The following is a 19,469-nucleotide window of genomic DNA, read 5'->3' on the forward strand; positions in this document are numbered from 1 at the left end:
TGACTTCTGCCCCTCAGGCGCCATCCTCTCTCCTTGTGTCTTCACCTAAGACCTACCTTCCTCAGGGGGACCAGAACTTTTCAACCAGAGAGAGATGCATGGTGGGCAAGTAGACAAGCAATTCTTTAGGACCTTACTTTCGGAGGGAGAGAGGAGGAGAATCGAATCACTTAAAAAGAAAAATCAGCCAGTGTGTCAAAGGAAAAAAGCTCTGAGCTAAATAAAGGCCAGGGGACCCAACCCTGCCAATAATAATTCACCTGATTTCATGAGCACCTACTGTGCGCCAAGGACCACACTAGGTGCACTACTTGCATTATCTCATTTAATCCTTTCAACGACCCACTCAGGAGACATTATTAGTATTATTATCATCATCATCAACATCCCCATTGTACAGATGAGGACACTGAGGCACGGAGAGGTTCAAACACCTGCAGGAAAGACTCAAGTCAGATCTGTCTGATCCCACACCCTGCCACACTGGGGTATGCTGAGAGGACGGCTGCAGCAGGAGATGGGCCGTGGCCCCCACCCCAGCAGATGATCGGAGCTGAGCAGGGGCTAGGTTGCAGGAAGTAGCTTACGACGTACCCGCAGAAGTGAATCTTCTGTGTTTTTAACAAACACTAAATGTGGTTTTCCGGAAAAACCACATTTAGTTATGTGACCCTAATTCCCAGAAGGAACCCCCCAAACCGTTCGAAGTTGCGGCTTCTGAGGAGTGGGTTTGGGGCAGAGGAGGCATGATGTAGGACACCCGTTCTTCATGACGAGTCCCAGGGGCATTAGTACAGTTAAACGAAATTTTATTTTTAGAAAAAAGACCATGTCAAGTCAAACACTCTTCCTCCGTCTATAAATGTATGCATCTCTTTCTTTTTCCTCCCCCTCCACCCCTCTGTCTCTGTCCTCATTTTTTTCCAGGAAGAAAAAATGTTGGGCATCCTGGCACGGCACAAAGTTCGGAGTGGGGTCTCGGGCATCGTGGGCATGGAGGTGGATGGGCTGCCCTTCCACGGCACCCATGCCCAGATGATCCAGAAGCTGGTGGATGTCACCACTGTGCGTGTGTGACTGTGCCTGTGGACCGCATGCCAGATGGCCATGCCTGGACCTCGGGAGGAGTTCCCCGGGGGCCCCCCAGCTTCTTTCCACGACGGCCTTGCAAGTAAACACTGGCCCTGGGTGAGCCCCGCCAGAGACCCTGCATGACCACTGCCTGGGACGGGGCCATGCGGATGATACAGACCAAGGAGAACATTTCTTTGGGGTTTCCGGTTTTCTCTTTTCTTCCTACGTGCGAAGAGGCATTGATCTCCATCCTCCTCCCCCTGGTTCCTTCAGGGCCCCCACGTGGTCTGCTCTGAGAGTCTTCTGACCAACCACGTATGGGGACACCTGCAAAAATATTCTTTGCCAGGCAGACACAAGAGTAGGCATGACCAGGGCCACGGATAATCCCCCAGGCTAATTAAGAAAAAGTAAAATGTTCAAATATGTAGTGTATATTTACGAAGCTCTGGGACTTTACCACCACCGCCAAAATGTTTATACCTCTGAAATGCTTTCTTTTTCAAACAACGTTTTATTTACGTGGGCCTTCAAACCTTAATGTTTATTACCATCAGCTCCTGCCTGCCCCCCACCTCTCTTCAGCCCCACAGGTCCTGACACCCCCCACCCCACAGAGCCTGACACCTCTCCCACTCCCTCCCCATGTGCTCCACCCCAGCCCGGAGCCAGAGGCTTGGGCCTCCCCACATAGGAGGGCAGGCACACTCCTGCACCTGGGGAGGGGGGTTCGGGACCATGCTGGGCTCAGGTGGCTCACAGGATCGTCTTGCACAACTGCAGTCAGCTCGCCCGCATCTCCTTCACAATCTTCCACTGCACATTTTCCAACAAAATTAGAAGCAGAGTCACCGACCACATCCCATTTCACTCCCGTATCGAACGAGTGCAGTGTCGTGTGCTGGTTCCCGGCTGAGCGATGGCTGACTCATCCAGATGGGAGAGGCCGGCTTCCCAGCTACGGCCCCACATGCTTATTGGGCCTGCTTCATTTTATTTCCTTAAACATGTCTACTTCGGTTCTTTAAGGGCATTAGTTGTAAAGCATGGCATGGATGCTACTCTAAATCGTCTAGTCGGCAGAAGTTAAAGCCTCAGTGTATGGTGAGCAATCTGGGCTTCACTTCCACTGCTCCCTACACCGGGGCATGGCGAAACCCCTGGCCAGAAGCAGCTGGGGTGGGGACCGTCCAGACCTACCCATGTCATTGTGGCCGGGAGTCTGTGCTTCCGCTGGTGTGGGCTCAGGGCTGACGTGTTCATTGTGATGAGCTCACGCTGCCTCCGTCTGCAGCTTTGCACAGCTCACCGGGTCCCTCCCAGCCCCAAGCTGCACGCGCCGGGGATTCCTCCCCTGACAGTTTTGGTCCCTGATGTGCGACTGCAGAGCTCCATGTCATGTGGGCCTCTGAGAGCATCCCCTGGCATTTTTGAAGTCTCGATGGCGAGGAGAGAGAACACCTCACTTCGGTAAAGCTGCTGTCACTCTTCAGATTCATATTTTGGGGAAAGACACTAATGGGCCTTTGGTTTTGCAATAGTAATAACAGAGTTCTCTTCTGGCGTGGGGCAGTTCAAGGCAGGACTGTGTAATAGGTTATCGGCACTGTGGCTAGAAGTTTATGGGGAGATGATGACTCTCTTTGGGAAAGAGGCCAAGACCCGGGTGGAGCCCAGAGAAGGCTGAGAATGGGGGTCCTCACTCTAGAGTGAGGCACCCAAAGGCCCCCCTGCAGGGAGAAAAGGGCTAAGGTGCAAGAGAGAGCCAGGAGTAGTAGGGTCCAGCCCAGGGACCACTGGAGCTTTGAGCTCCAGGACCCAGTTTTCATGTGTTTCTGTTCCACAGTAAGATTCCTGGTCAAGCCTTTAGTAAACTTTTGCTCAAGTTTGTCCTCATCTTGGCCATGTTTTGATATAGAGCCTGTGTCCACGTCTGGGTGGCACGGTGAGCAGGGCGCCCACCTGGAGGAGCCAGTTACAGTGGGACGAGAGGGTCCTACAGGGAATGGCAGGTGGCCCAGGGGAAGAGATGGGCTGGGGCATCCAGCAGGATGGATTCGCGGGGGTGGTGACCATCTCTGGGCATTTCCAGGAATGTTAGGGGGGCTTCTGACAAGCAGGGCCTGGGGTGCTCTTTGGGTCTTCAAGGGCAGGCTGAAGACATTGGGCACACCAAGGAGCATGTGCCCCGTAGACCCTGGCAAGCAAGCCAGCTAATGGGGTCAGGGTTCCTTAGCCCCCTGCTGTCCTCTGGTCAAATGCTGTCCCGTTGCTCATCTGGGCAAGACATTCCTCTGAATTCATTTCCTGCCCCTCATTGCACAGGCCCTGCTGATGGCCAGCCCTACCTTAGTCCAACCCTCTACATTCCTTTACTTCCTACCCATTCCATGTAGGTTCCACTGCTCCTTAATGAAGTCTAACTCTCAGATTCAGAAGACCACTGCTCTAGGCAGGATGTGGCTTAACAGCAGTTCCCATAAGCTCAACGTATGTCAGTGATGTGATGTGTTTGCCAGAAAAGCCAATGTATCAACAGAAGCACAGTGGGGTAAATGGTTCTGTTCTCCTCAGTACACATCAGACAGGCTTAACCTCACTTCAGATTCAAGCATCACATCTGAAGACATGAGGTTTGTTCAGGTGAGGTACACGAAGGTGAGAGCTTAAAACCTGTTAAGTGGAGGGAGGTGGCTTAAAGAGCTGTCTGTCAGAGACTAGGCTGGACGCTCACTGCTTCTGCTTCCTCTTCCTGTATACATAGGAAAACTACCTTTCCCAGCCTCCCTTGCAGTTGGGTTGAACCATGTGACTGGAATCTGGCCAATGGAGTGTGAGTGGTAGGGATATCAACTGCTTTCAGACTTGGCCACAAATGCCCTGAGAGATTTTCTTTGTGCTGCTTCCCCTACCTGTGTGGCTGGAAGGAAAAGACCCCAAGATGCTGGAACCTCTTGATGGAAGGATCCTGAATCACTGCTGTCACTTGGATGAGGACTCACCCGAACTAGCAGCCTCTCATTGGATTTTGCATGAACAGGAGACAAACTTTTCTCGTTTGAAGGCACTGTGATTTGGGAGGGTATATTCGTTATTTCGGTATAATGCAGCTTTGACTAATACAAACTTGGAAGGTTTAATACTGAGAACTAGGATTAGAAAATTGTCTTTAGATGCCAGTACCTGAAGGACCATGTGTCCCAGAGGCACAGTTCGTGTGCTCTAAGGCCAGTGGGGAAAGTGGTTCCACTTTGGCTCATTAGGAGTTAAGATCTTCTCCAAACCTGGCATGACTTACTTTGATTAGTAGCAAATTGGTGTCATTAGTGGTATTTGCTCAGAAACTGGACCATGGTTTGGCGGGGGAGGGGATATACCTGGGATAATTCAATGGAGAGAAAATTGGATATTGTGACCTCTATGGTTCATTCCAGCACTACTATCTAATGTCTAATCTAGCAGTGTCCTGATAGTTATTTAATTAAAGCAGTTGGAATTGAAATCCTACCATTTCTCCTGGTCATTGAGTACCATTGTGACCTTAGGGTGATTGCCATCCAAGGCCATTGTCCTGCTAGATGAGTTCCAGGCATGGAGGCTATAGGACCACCAGTTTCAAGAAGCAGATTTTTCAGAAAAGCACTGAACCAAGAGGATCACCTTCTGGCTCTCTTGGTTATACCCGTCAGAGGAAAGCAGCAGATGGGGATGTGTTTTGTGCTGAAAATTTCTCCCACTCTTGTCTGGCCAACTCACAGACCAGTGTATATAAACAGGAAGATGAGCCCTCATCTTGCTAAGCAGCACTGGGGAAGAAGAAAGGAATCGAATGACTCTGTCACCTTCTGTCCAAACCAGATGGGCCTTTTCCTCCATCCATTCTCTCAGGAGAGAAAGGAGTCTTAATCCCCAATGATGTCTTCACTTAGTCTGTTTGGAAAAAGGATCAATTCTTGCAGAATCCTTCAGGACTCCAGGAATCTGACCCAGAGAAGGATTGAGTAACCAAAACCAAATTTACGTTTTAATATGATGCAGTGATCTTGAGCAATAAACATGTAGCCTGTCACTGTCACTGGAGAAGATGCTAAAATTTAAAAGGGCTAGTCAACAAATGTGAGCCTCCCCGAACAAAGTTCAAGCAGGGAGGACAGCCCCAAGAAAGGACTCCAACAGATCTTTCGACCTTGGCCATCTTCCCTAATGAGGGGGGTGGTCGATCTGATCAAGCCTTTCCTCACTGTGGGGAACAGCCCCCTAGAGGGTAGAAGGGCTCATGTGTCCAAGGACAGAGGGAGTGACATTCTCCAAATCACAGGGCTGGACTCTGTCCTCAAAAGGGAGGGGGCCAAATTAAGTCCCAGAGTGGATTTGCAACAATGAGCTAAAGAGTCGAAGATAATTTATGAATTTCAAGTGAAGGAAGAGAAGACCCAGCTTCACTTGAAGACTCCATCCTTTTTGGTCGCTGCTGGGAGACCAAGGGCAAATACTCTAATTTCTCTGAGTTTTCTCTAAGAAAGCCAATCCCTGGAACTTCCTGATTCTGCTGGGTATTTCAAGAGTCCTCTCGATCCCCCTGGTATTGAAAGACCCTCCTTCCCCATAAGGACTGCGGCACACTCCAGCCATGCCTGGTTACTTTGCTTTATTTGCAGACTCAAGTTTGCTACATAAATCCATTGCACAGTCCAACACACACATACTTGGCATAAAAGAGAGGACAATACAAAAATACAACTCTTGATAGTAAAAGGAACCGCTCTCAGCTCATCCCAGTCCATCCCAGTGGGAATGCCCATGTTTAAGGTCAAAATAGTGGGGAATTTGGGATGAAGAGGCATGGAGGCCTCAACCAGTGCCATTGCCCCAGTAAGATTCTGGTCTGGGGCTGGAAAGACTTTTCTTGGCAGGGTGACCATTTCTGCCACCTTCAGATTCGGTCACTTCCTCTTTCAGGAAGGGGGAGAGAAGCTCCCCAGGGCACGGGAGGCCCTCCATAAAGAACTAGAGTAGGGCTACCCAGTCAAAGCCAAAGCCATTTCCAATCTGGGGTATCTGCCTCTGGGTACCCCTGATTGGAGGGTAAGAGACTCAGAATAAATCTGCCTCTTAGAGAAGGACAGGAGGAGAGGGGAAGAGAGATTGAAGATATTCTGCTTGGCCCTCTTTTTAGCAGATTCCAGAAATGTTCTGGGGATGCCATCCCTGGTCCCACAAGCTAGGCTTGTGTCCACCTAGTCCACCTAGCCCCTTGGGTGTAGGGAGCTTGAATCCCAGCACTCTGAGGGAAGTCAGAGCAGGCCCCAGTCCACTGAACAGGAAATCTGAAGGGCTAGCGTTTCTGCAAAGGTGGCCAGATCCTTGGAGCAGTAAGAAGTTCTCTGGTCCTTGGTGTGTTAACCAGCGCAGAGGCTCAAAATGGTTGGGCACAAAGTTGTAGGAGAAATGAGACCCATACTGAGCCTTCTGGGACAGAACAAGAGATGGCAGTCAGTACCCTGGGCTGCATGTGGACCTTCCAGGTGATGAGGTGGGACATCTGGCAGAGAAGCAGTGCTGGAGAACAAAGGAGGCAGGATGAGCCTGGGGCCCCCGCCTCTCCTTGTCCCAGGCACTACTTAAATCATTGTGGTGCTTAACCCCAGGCCTTTGGGCTGAGAGATGCTAAAGAATGTGTCTCTGTCTTGCTTCATTGTATCTGAGAACACGGAGAGCATGTCATGCTCCTGAGACTGCTAGACACTCCACAGGGTGTGTGGCAGGGGACAAAGGTGGGAACTGTTGGGGGGGGGGGGGCAGCACAGCCAGCAGTCCATAACCCCAGCCTCAGTGTCTTGGCACACAGCTGTCATTGGAGCCCCTGGCATTTTAACCATGAACACATGTGCTCATGTGTGCACGTGCACACACACACACACACACACAATCCCTGGGTTCTGCGTCCAGTGCTTCTGGGCAGTTGGAAACAGAAAACTAATTAGGAGGACCTGTGTGTTGGGAACTCTGTCAGACACACTGGCTTTAGGCTTCTGTCCTGACATGGAACTTTCAGTACTGGCTGTTTGAAAGGACCACAGACATGGCCCCAGGGAGCCCCAGAGAGCCCTGGGATTTGTCTTCTATCAGTCCTGGGGCTTGGGGAATCTGCTCAACTCTCCTTCTGAACGTGAGACCTGCCTGGAGCTGGGGTCTCTCCTCTGCTGTCACTCCCTTCACCGTCCCCCACCAGACACTCCCAGTGCCCAGCCACCTCCCCACCTCCCTTGTCCCCACCCAAGCTCCTGGCAGGTCCTCTTCCCACAAGCGGTGTGGCCCAGCTGTAACAATGACAATACAGCTTCATGTGTTGTGTCTCCAGGAGGCACCGGCGCATTTGGACTGGTGTCATCTGTGACAATGGCACTGCAAGTTTCTGGCACCCGTGCACCCAGATACCCACCGTCATCTCCCAATCCCCATCCTCCATGTCCTCACACTCTGCCCCGCCACTCCCCCAGCTTGTCTTCGAGAACCTCCTGGAGGTGACAGGTCGCCGTCCTCTCCTCCCCAGAAGCCCAGCCGGCAGCAGACCACACCCACGAACCGTCGGGGCTCATCCCCACCGGGCTCAGCAAGCTGGAGCGGGCTCCCCCGGGACCAGAGAGGTCTCGCCGCGGCCGCGGCCCCGGCCCCGTCGTTCCCTCCAGCAGAAACAGGCACCTGCACTGGGCAAAGCGGGGCGGCCGGCGGAGCACAAGCTCGGGCCTCAGCGGGCCCCCCACGGCGGGCCCCCCGCTAGACCAAGCCGCCCATGGGGGACCCCCCCGCTCCGGGCGAGTTCGGGGCCTGGAAGGTCGAGTGGAGCCGGGTCAAGAGCTCGGGCTCGTCGCTCTTCCCCGAGGCCTCGGCGGCGCCCAGNAGCACAAGCTCGGGCCTCAGCGGGCCCCCCACGGCGGGCCTCCCGCTAGACCAAGCCGCCCGTGGGGGACCCCCCCGCTCCGGGCGAGTTCGGGGCCTGGAAGGTCGAGTGGAGCCGGGTCAAGAGTTCGGGCTCGTCGCTCTTCCCCGAGGCCTCGGCCGCGCCCAGCGGGTAGGCCTCCCGCGCACGGCCCGGCCCGGCGCAGGTGAGCAAGGCCAGGCAGGCGCCGCGCAGGCGGCCCAGGTCCCGGTGCGTGGACTCGCTGACGAAGCAGTAGAGCACGGGGTCGGCCACGCAGTTGAAGCTGGTGAGCAGCAGGGAGAAGTGGTAGGCGTTGAAGACGGCCTTGGCGAACTGGCAGCTGGCCTCCCAGAGGCTGCGCACGAGCAGCAGCGCGTGGTAGGGCAGGAAGCAGGCCAGGAAGATGACCACGGTGCTGAGCACCAGCCGCTGGATCTGGTCCTTGCGGCTCTTCTGCGTGCCGTGGCTGCGGCGCACGGCGCGCAGGATGCCGCGGTAGGAGGCCAGCAGCAGGCCGAGCGGGAAGAGGAAGCCCACCAGGAAACGGTAGTAGTTGATGCCGCGCTGCCATGGCTGCAGGGGGTAGTGCTCGAAGCAGACGCGGTGCCGGTCCCCGTCCTCCACCACCTCCTTGTGCATGAGGAAGTAGACGCTGGTCAGCAGCTCCTTGGCCCAGATGAGCGCGCTGACGCCCACGGCCGCCTTGAGCGTGCGGAACTGGTGGAAGCGGAAGGGGTGCGCCACGGCCAGGTAGCGGTCGATGGAGATGCAGCAGAGGAAGCCCACGCTGATGTAGATGTTCTCGTAGAGCAGGATGCCGCACACCTGGCAGGACAGGTCCCCGTGCGACCAGTGGTCGTGCTGCAGCACGTACTGCAGCCAGAAGGGCAGCGAGCAGATATAGAAGAGGTCGGCCACCGTCAGGTTGCACAGGTACACGCCCAGCTCGTTCCGCGCCCTGATCTGCAGGTAGCCGAAGTACAGGGACAGGCAGTTGGCCGGGAAGCCCACCACCAGCACCGCCACGTAGACCACGGGGGCCAGCGTCTGGTGGATGGTGTGGTCGATGGCGCACAGCGAGGTGTTCTCCGCGGTGACGTTCCCCATCTTGGGGCCTCAGGGCGCCTCACCCCTCATGGGCTCAGGGAACCGGCCGGGCTCTCCACTGCCATCTTGTTCGTGGGGCGCGGCTCAAGCTGGGCCTCTGCGGCGGCGGGTAAGCCCCTGAAAGGCAAAGGCAGGAAAGGCTCGGGATGAGAGCAGCTAACGTTCATGGAGCGCTTCCTGTGTGTCTAAGTGACTCGCTTCGTGGAGAAGATGGACCAACTTCAACTCAACTCGACCATCTAGTTGACCATCTTGGTCAGGCACCAAGACACGAAGTGGCAGTTTCTGCCTCCCCATCCCCTCCCCTGGCTTCCTGTCCCTTGTTTGTTTTTCTGGTCTCTCAGGGCAGCAAGCAAGGCTAGGAGCTCTTGTGAGCGCAGGGCTAACCCAAGCCCCGTCTCCAAGGGACACTCAAGGTAAAGAGCAATTCCAGCCCACACACAGCAGTGAGGACCCCGGCCACTCTCCCTACAACAGCACTACGCATCATTCACGTTTTTCCTACTTGCTCCCAGGAATGTACCGGGTCAGTTAGCACTGAGGCCACAGCCCCCTCTGGGGGCCTTTCCAGACGGCCTGGAAGGGGCCCGACCTTGCCGCATCCTATTGTGCTCTGGCCAGAAACAAAGACCTTGCTTCCCACGGGGCATTGCCTGGACTCCTGGGTGTGCATCAGGAGCTGCTCGCTCACCTCCCCTCCGTGGAATTGAGGACCCCACGTGGGGAACGGCACAAGGAACCAATAGAAATGAACACCAGGCCAGGATCAGCCACTTACGGGTGATGCAAGTGATTTCCCCTCTCTGAGTGTCAGTGTCCTCATCTGTCATGTGGGCACAGAAACACCTGCCCTCAGGTCAGTATCAGGGCCACGTAAAATGATGGGTGCCCAAATCCACGTCATTGTTTTGCCAGAGGCAAGGAGGCAGAGTAAAAGACGGTAAGTCTTATGATGAAAAGCTCGTATTGTTGAGAATTTAACCAGGAGAATGCTACTGCTATGTACACGGATACATTTGAACAAGATAGAACAGCGGTTTCTGTTGTAAGCCCACTTTATAAATTAATATATCAAAACGAAAGGCCTGAGCTACTCTATTGATTGAACTCTTCTGTCTCCACTGAAAAATCTCACTGCCTCTAAATCAGAACTTCTCAATTTTTTGTTTGTTTAAAAATCATCCTCCCAGGGGCGCCTGGGTGGCACAGCGGTTAAGCGTCTGCCTTCGGCTCAGGGCATGATCCCGGCATTATGGGATCGAGCCCCACGTCAGGCTCCTCCACTATGAGCCTGCTTCTTCCTCTCCCACTCCCCCTGCTTGTGTTCCCTCTCTCGCTGGCTGTCTCTATCTCTGTCGAATAAATAAATAAAATCTTTAAAAAAAAAAAAAAAGAATCATCCTCCCAGAGAGACTCATTAGATATTTTTTTCTCCTGCCCACCCCCTTTCCATGAAATTTTAATACCCCAAATATATTACACATCTGTTTATGTACTGTGGCCCTTTGAAGGGTGACAAATCGTTGTCATAGCTAAGGTTTTTCACCCCACCCAAGAACCAATTTCACCCCCAGCCTTGAGCATGTGCAGTCTATATGGTTGCAAATTCTGAGTGCGTGAAGTTTGAATTATGCTGTTTTGAAGTATCTGCAGATTCACCCGCCCTTTGCCCCGTCTCTCCACCACAGTCAAGCTGCTACTCAGGGACCCAGAAGGGAGACCCCTCAGAGTCTGCCGGCAGCCACCTCACCGCCTGCTGACCACGGCCCTTCCCTCCACCGCCTCCCCTCTGCAGCTCTGTTGTGGCTCTTGCCTGGCCCTGTGGCCCCTGGAGCCGGGGCTCAGCCTGGAAGTGGGTGCAGCGTGCTGGGAAGGGGCTCAGAGACACCCAGCCCAGCAGTTCCAGTCCTGGGGTGCATGGGGGGTAAACTTGAGGGATTCCCCTACAACTCCCTGCCCAATCTTGTAAATACGTGAGTATGGGCATTCTCCCTGGGAAGGTATCCTGTAACTTTCATAAGGGTCCCTAAACAGGCAAGAGATGGCTCTACCAAAGCCACCCTCCTCAGCTGGGCTCCCTGTGGCTCCCTCCAGAGCCACCCTTCCCCACCCCAGCTCTCCCATTCATGCTCCCGCCCGTGACCAACGTGGAAGCCACAGCCCTCTTTCTATAATACAACCAGGTCCTCTTCTTCCTTCCTTAAAAGCCACTGAAATGGCTTCTTATCACACCTACAGTAAAACTCAAACTCCATACAGGACCTACAAGGCTCAGCATGATCTGGCCCCAGCTCCCTTGGCCTCGCCCACCACCGCCACGCACGAGCCACAAAGGCCAGCTGTCTGTGGCTCGGGCCTCAGGCCTTGGCTGCATAGTGCCTGCCTCTCAGGAGAGCTGTCCCCTGCCGTCCTCCCACCTCCACTCAGGGCTGGCTCCTTTTATGCCAGACCTCAGCTGACCACCCCACATAAGCAGCCCCTCCCCGGCCACCCTCACACCTCCTGTTTGACTGCTCCTCAGAGCCCCCAGCAGCTTTCAGATTGTTCTTGTCGGTTTGCTTCTCTGCGGCCGCTGATCTGTCTCCTCCGTGAGAATGCGAATCCCAAGAGGCCAGAGGCCAGGTGCGCCTTGAACAGTGCCTGGCACTTCGCACGCACTCACGAACGCTTCTGCAGGGAACAAGTGAAGGCCACCGCCCCATTTTACAGGTGAGGAAACCAAGGTTGCCCAAAGCCGGACAGAGGAAGAAAGCCTGGGTCTCCCTGCTGCATGCCCCACCTCCCTGCCTTCTGCCAGCCAGTCCCCACCTGAGACTCACTCCCAACCTCTCAGTCTCCAGAAGAGCAGGACCCCCGGCCGGGCTTAGCTCCCCATCCTCCCCAGGACACAAGCCTGGAAGCTCAGTGGTGGTGGAGGTGGAGGGGAGTGCTTCTTGGTGTTTTAAACGGTGGTTAAATACAGATAACATACAAATGACCGTGTTTAGCACTTTAAAGCGTATGATTACTCACGCTGTCCAGCAACCAGCACCACCGTCCGTCTCCAGAACTTTTTCGTCTTCCCAAACAGAAACTCTGTCCCCATGAAACACTAACTCCCCATCCCCCTCTCCCCCCCCAAGTCCACGGCACCCGCCATTCTGCTCTCTGTTTCTGGGAGTGTGACTATTCTCGGGCCCTCGTCTAAGGGAAATCGTTCAGGGTTTGTCCTTTGGTGGCTGGCTTATTTCACTTAGCAAAATGTCCCCGAGATGCATTCATGTTGTAGCAATCGCAGAATTTCCTTCCTTTTTAAGGCTGAATAATATTCTATTGTATGTGTTTACTATATTTTGTTTTTCCATACACTTGTCAGTGAACACTTGAGTTGTTTCTGCCCTACCTACTGGCTCTGGGGAATAATGCTGCTGTGAACATGGGTGTACGTTTATCTGTTTGCGTCCCTGATTTCAGTTCTTTTGGGTAGATACCCAGAAGTGGAATTACTGGATCATATGGTCGTTCTATTTTTAATTTTTTGAGGAACTGCCGTTCTGTTTTTCACAGCAGCTGCACCATTTTATATTCCCGCCAACGGTGCACAAGGGCATTTTCTTGTTTTTTGCTTTTTTGTGCATTTTGGTTTTGCTTATATGTTTTGAAGGTGAGAGCAAGGGAAAAGGGGCAGAGGAGGCCTGTGACCCCGAAACTCTGCCCATAGCCCAGTGTGTCAAACTGTGGCTCCACTCACCTTCCCCTTGCCAGCCCTCCTATCCCCGAATCCCGTGCCCACACCCGTGGAGCCCAACGGTTCGGCTGGCTTCCACTGGAGAAGTGGACAGCAGCACAGGGCCCCTTACGGTCCCCAGGAGCACTCACTCAGGGCGAATGAAGCCATAGCGGAAAACACGTCCTGTCAGGTCTTAGGAATTCACTGCGAGTCACCAGGCTAAAGCCTATTGTTTACTAGTGGTGAGTGTACAAATGTGTGTGTGGCGGGGCTGTGGGGGCAGGGAGGCGCTGGGGCAATGGCTTGTCCCTTCCTCTTTCCTAAGCCAACAATAATCGAATTCTGGCAACCAGAGTCAAAAATATTCAAGCCTGCAGGGCAAAGAAGAAACATTTACTATGTTTAGATTAAAGCACCTCCTACGTGTACTTGTAGCAGAAAGAGGATTTGGGTGTTCTGGGGCAATGGTTTCAAATTTAGGTGCCTCGGAGTCCCCCGGAAGACCTGTGTAAATTAGATTACTAAGCCTCACCGTCAGTGTTTCTAAGTCAGCGGGTCTGAGGTGGGGCTTGGGCAGTTGCAGTGCGTCGCTAAGACGACGTTGTGCCGCTGGCCCACCAAGCACACTCTTGAGTAGCAAGGCGCTCAGAGGTCTAGAAGCTCTGGGATGTGGCTCCTGACGAGAGGCAGGGTAAGTACCCAGATAACACGAGTTCCCAAGCTGGGGAGCAGAGGCGGCTGGAAGGGAAATTTAAGACCCAGCAGGACCTTGTGGGCAGAACCAGGATATGACCCACGCAGGGTCAATAGTCTGACTCAATCTCTCGGGAAATAGGGCCTGGATCTGTCGGGGTACTTATACCTCGTATTTGCAAAATGGTTTACGGTCTACAGAGCATTTCACATCTGCTCTCCCCCATCTAAACAATGGCCCTGTTATTTCCCCCATTTGAGGGATGAGGCAACTGAGGCCCAGAGAGATGGAGTAGCCTGCCCAAGAGTCCAGTTCCTCTGTGCCTCTCCCACCCTCAGGGAGCCTCCAATTCCACAGGACAGGAGCAGCACCTGCACAAATTACTACCCCCCGGGGCCGTGTATGGAGGTGCTGTGAGCACCCCTCACACTCACATTTAATGTTGGTGTGTTCTTTTCACTGAACACGTATCCTCTGGGGGACAGTCTCCCTCTGTGGTTTCAGCCCCATCCGGACTCTGACAACTCCCAGACCTCCCACCAGACCAGATGGACGGTGGGCATAACCAGCGTCCTGCTGTCTCACCGGCCATGCTCAGTGAGGCCCACACCACTTCCATCATTTTCTGCACTAATCTGCTCTTGGAAGGGGCATCTCTACCTGCCCAGTTGAATGGCCTTCAGCTTCTTTCCTCATCTTTCATCCAAAGCATCCAGTTAATTACCCAGTGTTACCATTTTCAGTTCCTAAATGTTTCCCACTCAGTGTCTTCCTCTTCAGTTCCCTCACCAGTGCCCTAGACTGGCTTGGTCAAGATTTCATCCCCAGAATCAGTGCCATGGCCTTCTATTGGATTCTTGGCTTCATCTCACCACCCTTAAAGCCATCCTCTAAAATACAAATCTAACATTATTCCTACTTCAAATTCCTTCAATAGCTCTCCAATTTTCCATCCATCCATCCATCCATCCATCCATCCATCCATCCATCCACTTACCCATTTGCATACCAGATACTTATTGAGTATCTGTTGTATGGAAGCCACTGCGCCAGACGCTCTCACTTAGTGTGACTCAAGTTGCTTTTACTCTCATGGGACAGTGAAGAAGACAGGTGAAACCAGCTCCCAAGGAGACACAGGACGCTAAGGGAGTTCATAGGAGGTAACCCGAAACAGCCCGAAAAGCCTTCCTGAGCAGCAAGTTAGGCTAAGACAGAAGAAGGGGGAAGGGCTGCCCAAACAGATGGGAGTTTCTGTCTGTGGAAACAATGTGTGCAACAGGCCAAATATGAGAGATGATGGGCACTTTTGGGGAACTGAGAGTAGCCTGGCATGACGGGGTCGAGGTATGAGGAAGCATGGCCAGAGAGGAGACAAGAAGAAGCTATAGCAACTGACGACTAATTAGAAGGGAGGTGGACAAATCCGAGTCAGGGGCGAACCTGAGATGTTCCTCTGTGCTTGGTCCTTATAAGCTCTCCAGAATTGTTTGGTAGATGGATGGAGGGGTGGAGAGGTAAGTGGGTGGGTAGATAGGTGAATGGCTGGATAGACGGAGGGGCAGGTGGATGAGTCAATGAATGTATGATGGGGTTAGACAGATAGATGAATGAGTGAATGGGTAGAGAGATAGATGAATGGGTGGGTGGATAGGTAGATGGGTTTGAGGTTGGATGCTGGGACAGTGGGGATGTCATTAACAGAAACAGAAAAGCAAGAAGGAAGATTTACTGTGGCCTCCACTCCAGCAGCCTGGCATCTGTTCAAGCCTCCAGAGCTGGTCAGAGGCTCCAGCTTTTTCACCCAGGTCTAATCCAGTCAGCCTTCCCCTTCTGCCAGTTCCTGAGGACATGTGCCCCCAGATGGAAACTACACCTTGCCAGGAGTGTCCTTTCCTACTTGGTCTCCACAGGAAACTTGCTCCTCAAAAATCAAGGGACACCTTGGATGCAAAAGTGATCTGTAAATGGAAAAATGTAGACAGAGTGGCAGAACCAAGCCACGTCCGCAGAGATCCCTCCACCTGCCAGGAACGTTTCCATACGTTCGTTCTCTTTCAACACCACTCTTACCAGTGCTCACTTTACAGACAAAAAAACAGGCTCAGAGGGATGAACCGACCTGCTCAAGATGCCACAGTCACGACGTGATAGGCCAGGTTTTGAACTCAGATTGGCCCACACTTTTCTTCTGTGTCATGTTCTCTCTGTTCGTCACGATTATCACGGAGCAACCACGCTCCACCTCCAGGCTTCACCGAGCCCCAGTCCTCTGATGCCACCACGGGGGCCCCCAGGCTTAGTCCTGGGCTAGCCCCCTGCACCTGGCATGGGCTCTTCCAGGTCAACTGTTTCCTCAACACCCCCTGAGAAAAGCCAAGGTGCGCCTTGTCCGTGGTCGCCCGAGGGGTGGGGATCAGGCCAAAGAACGAACACGAGGAGCCCCTGCGTCTAACCCCAAACACTTCATCATCCAGCGAAGCAAGCAAGAGACTGCACACGGAACAACCTAACACCTAAAAGCAAATCTTTACACAAATGCCCATCAGCACGGAGGTCTCCGAGGACTTTAACGACCATGAGAAATGAGCCCTGAAAGGAAGGAAGCGCCTCTTTGACGCAAGCGGAGCATCTCCTGCACGTTCCCAGCCGGGAGGCCGAGGTGCCTGCTGCTGGCATTGAGCTGGGGCATAAACAGTGATCTAATCTCCGTCTCTTCCGTGTGCTGCACACAGGCACGCACACAGACGCTTACTCACGGAGCCCTGAGCCCACGGAGCGGGAGTTTCCTACTGGCCCAGCTTCCCCTCCCTTCAGCGGTCAGACCTCCCCATGCTCTCAGAGGCGCTCATTTCCCTCTGGGACCGAAGTCGAAATCAGGCTGCGGTCTGCCTTAGTCCCATCTGGCTCCCGAATAGCCTTGCTCCAGCACCACCAACGAGGAGACAATGTCATTTCTAAAGCCCTCGCACCTGTTTCAAAGTTCGGTCCCATCCAGGCTCAGGCAGTGGCTCTGAGGCAGGTGAGGCAGGCATGGCTATCCCCTTTCACAGAACCTGGAGCCCAGAGAGCCCAACCCAGTGGCTCAAGTTCACACAGTAAGTCGGGTGGATCTGAATCCAGAACCCGGCGTCACGGCACGAATTTGCTGCCTTTTAAGCTCTTCGGACCACAAGCCACGGCAAGAACACACTTGACATTGTAACCAAGCACGCACAGACATCACACACAAACTTCCCCAAAGCAATACTTACCCTACTACTGCCCACACACTCTGATCATTTCTATTTGGTTTTCAAAATACAGGTCGTTAGCTACTAAATTGATTTCTTGACCCACTAATGAGCCACCATTCTCAGTTCGGAAACTGCTGGACTGATCCCCTGCCCTGCTCCGTTGCCAGACCCCAGGAAGGCGATGACAGTCTCTGCCGCCAGGTGAGGAGCAGGCAGGAGCGGCAACGAAGGGGGAAATCTGGGTCTTCTCCGCCTGTCCACCCCAATGAGCTCTGCCCTCAAACCTCAAACAGCCGGGCTTCCTCCAGCCGCTCTGGAGAGGCGTGGGGGAGGAGACTGGACCCACCTTCCCAGCCGGAGGACGCCCCAGGCAGGCCACTCTGCAGCCGCAGCCCGGACCCGCGCTTCCCCTCCGGAGATTTTCCACAGACCACACCTCCCAGCTCGGTCTAGAAAATCCCAGCTGGAGGCTGCCCATTCCTGAGCTGAGGCAGAATCATGTGAACTCCGATCTGGTATCAGGCTGGGCGGTTGCCGAGGAACATTCCCCAGTCAAGGATGAGAGCGGGGGACTGCTCCCTCCGTGCATCCTCCTCCCAATGTTTGCCACACACCCCAGGGCACAGGGAGAAAGCTCTCCAGGACTGTGCAAGCCTGAGTTAGGGGCAGGGGGCCTGGGGAGTTGGGGGGGGTGGGGGGAGCCGAGTGCACTAATTCTACCCATCGAACCAGCCCGAGTGCCTGCAGGAGACCAGGAGAAAAGGTGCAGGAGGCTGAACCCCTGCCCCACGGGTCCCTGCTTGAGCCATTCAGACAGGCCAGTGCTCCTACAACTAGCATCTACCGTGGACACCGGCAAGAACAATGGGATAACAGGCAAGGAGAGGGGAGGCTGGCCATTTCCACTCCCAACCCCAGACTGTCACCCTTCAGCCGCTCCCAAGCAACATCTGGGTCAGTGGGTCACACCTCACCTAAGAAAACACCCGAGGAGCTTATAAAAATGAATGCCAAGGCCCATGCCCTACCTCAGATGGATGAAATCATCTTTTCTGGAAGGGAGGTGCGAGCACCAGTGTTTTTTAAAGGTCTCTGAACAACTCCAGCAGGCAGCCTGGTGCAGCCACAGTGATGGGGTGGAAGCAAGTTCTGTCCTTTTGCGGACCAACAGAGCCAGGGCAACAGAGGAAGGTTCTGGGCTGTGCATAAGGCAAGCAGCCGTGTTTTAAACTAGCCTGGCCCTGAGCAGGGAGCCAGCCCAGCGCTCTGGCTTCATGGGGTCTTCCGGCTCTCAAGAGCATGTGCTGAACTTCCTCAGCTTGGCAGGACTGAGAGAACGCCTGGAGGCGACCCGGCTCAGACCCCTCACTTTACAAATGGGGAAACGCAGGCGCCCAGGGGCCGAGGCTCTAGACCGGGGCCTTACAGCTAAATGGGAGAGCCGTGATTCTCCAAACGTGCTGCTGACTTCAGGCGCGGGCCGTGTTGGCAGAGCCTCCTCCCTTTGACGTGATCTCCTTGGAAGCTGCTTATAGGATAGGTTGCCGGAGCCAGAAAGCCAACGCCCACCGTGCATGGGGGTCATTGAGAAAGCGCATTCTCTCTGCCCCATCGGGAGATCTGTGGGACTGTCCAGAGGATGAATCACTGTTATAGTCTTTGTGGGGGACTATATTGGTAGGGGGTGTCAGAAAAAGTCCCCTTCTGTGGGGCCTGGGCCCTCCAAGCAAATGCTTCTATGCCAGCTGCGGCGGAAGGCCGCGTCTGACAGAGTGTAGGGCAGGTGTAGACCCAGATGTTTCCCCGAGCCGCAGCAGTGTGGCTGGCACTCCCTCACATCACAGGAAGGAGCAGGTGGGGGAGGAGTGCACAGACAACTTCGTGGTGAATGCCTGGCGGACACAGGGCCAATGAGAATGCCTCTGGCTCTCTCTGCGGGCTGGCCCAGTCTAAGGACATACACGCGCAGACTGTCTATACCTGCAGAAACCACTGATGGCACTGCATCCCCTCCCCCACCCCAGGACCCCGGGGGAGCTGCCCCAGGCTGACCAGCCCTCTCTGCAGGCAATAGGCATCATATCTCACCAGCACTGGGGAGCCTTCCTCTCTCCAGGACGAGAGATCCCCTCTTCCTGCCCAGTGGGCCTTTGGGACTGCAGGTGGAGGGGTGAGGCTTACTTTAGCTCAAATCAGCTCAGCCCACATCCTCTGAGACACCTACTCAGGAAGAGAGAAAGAAGCCCGTGCTATGTTCTACTTTGGTGCCAGGATTCTGTCTTTAACCTAGAACAGGAAAGACTGTGATGACACCAAGCCTTGAGCAGTGGCCTGAGGGGTCCTAGGGACCCCATCGCTTCAACTCCCCCAAACCTCTCTCAATAAACCTACGACTAAGTACAAAGTAATGCATTTGTAATAAAAACATGGCCTCAAGAGAAGCCCCTGGCCTGCCTCCCCCATTCATACTTCTGTCCTTAAGCCCAAAGTGACAGTACCTCAGAGCTGCCACTGAGCAGAGGGGGAGTTTAGTGAACGGCAAGAATGCCCGAGCTCTGTGGGGTACAGTGAGCTCCCAGGGGCTGTCAGGTCCACCTCTGCGCCTCCTTCCACCCTGGCCTGCCACCTGAAATCACGGTCTCCCACTCTCCACCCTCGGTGACAGCAATCAGGAAGCGCTGTAGGCCCCCCACAAGAACGGCAGCCCCAGAGGGTCAGACTGAGCCC

At 54.2% G+C, this 19,469-nt stretch overlaps 2 protein-coding genes across 19 annotated transcripts in view; one reads left to right on the forward strand and one right to left on the reverse strand.

Moving 5' to 3' along the window:
• DGLUCY (D-glutamate cyclase) overlaps positions 1 to 4,576 on the forward strand; it is a 76,485-nt gene extending 71,909 nt beyond the window's left edge. For 8 of the 12 annotated variants that reach the window (XR_004620078.1, XR_004620073.1, XR_004620076.1 and 5 more), the window contains 2 exons: positions 928 to 2,544; positions 3,471 to 4,576. Coding sequence is in view for 1 of the 12 variants with exons in the window: in XM_019801299.2 (XP_019656858.1) it covers positions 928 to 1,077 (150 nt within the window). In the remaining 11 variants the exon portion in view is untranslated. Of the gene's footprint in view, positions 1 to 927 lie in introns of all 12 variants that reach the window. The other 4 variants (XR_004620074.1, XR_004620075.1, XR_004620077.1 and 1 more) reach the window with 4 other exon arrangements.
• Positions 4,577 to 5,705: 1,129 nt separating this feature from the next.
• GPR68 (G protein-coupled receptor 68) overlaps positions 5,706 to 19,469 on the reverse strand; it is a 29,277-nt gene continuing 15,513 nt past the window's right edge. The window contains exons 1-3 of one of the 7 annotated variants that reach the window (XM_034641995.1): positions 17,089 to 17,232; positions 8,129 to 9,220; positions 5,706 to 7,959 (exon numbers count right to left, since the gene is read on the reverse strand). In XM_034641995.1, coding sequence (XP_034497886.1) covers positions 7,852 to 7,959; positions 8,129 to 9,103 — 1,083 coding nt within the window. In that variant the 5' untranslated portion in view covers positions 9,104 to 9,220; positions 17,089 to 17,232 and the 3' untranslated portion in view covers positions 5,706 to 7,851. The other 6 variants (XM_034641994.1, XM_034641999.1, XM_034641998.1 and 3 more) reach the window with 6 other exon arrangements.

Source organism: Ailuropoda melanoleuca, chromosome 14 (genome assembly GCF_002007445.2).
Source record: "Ailuropoda melanoleuca isolate Jingjing chromosome 14, ASM200744v2, whole genome shotgun sequence".
Lineage (NCBI taxonomy): Eukaryota > Metazoa > Chordata > Mammalia > Carnivora > Ursidae > Ailuropoda > Ailuropoda melanoleuca.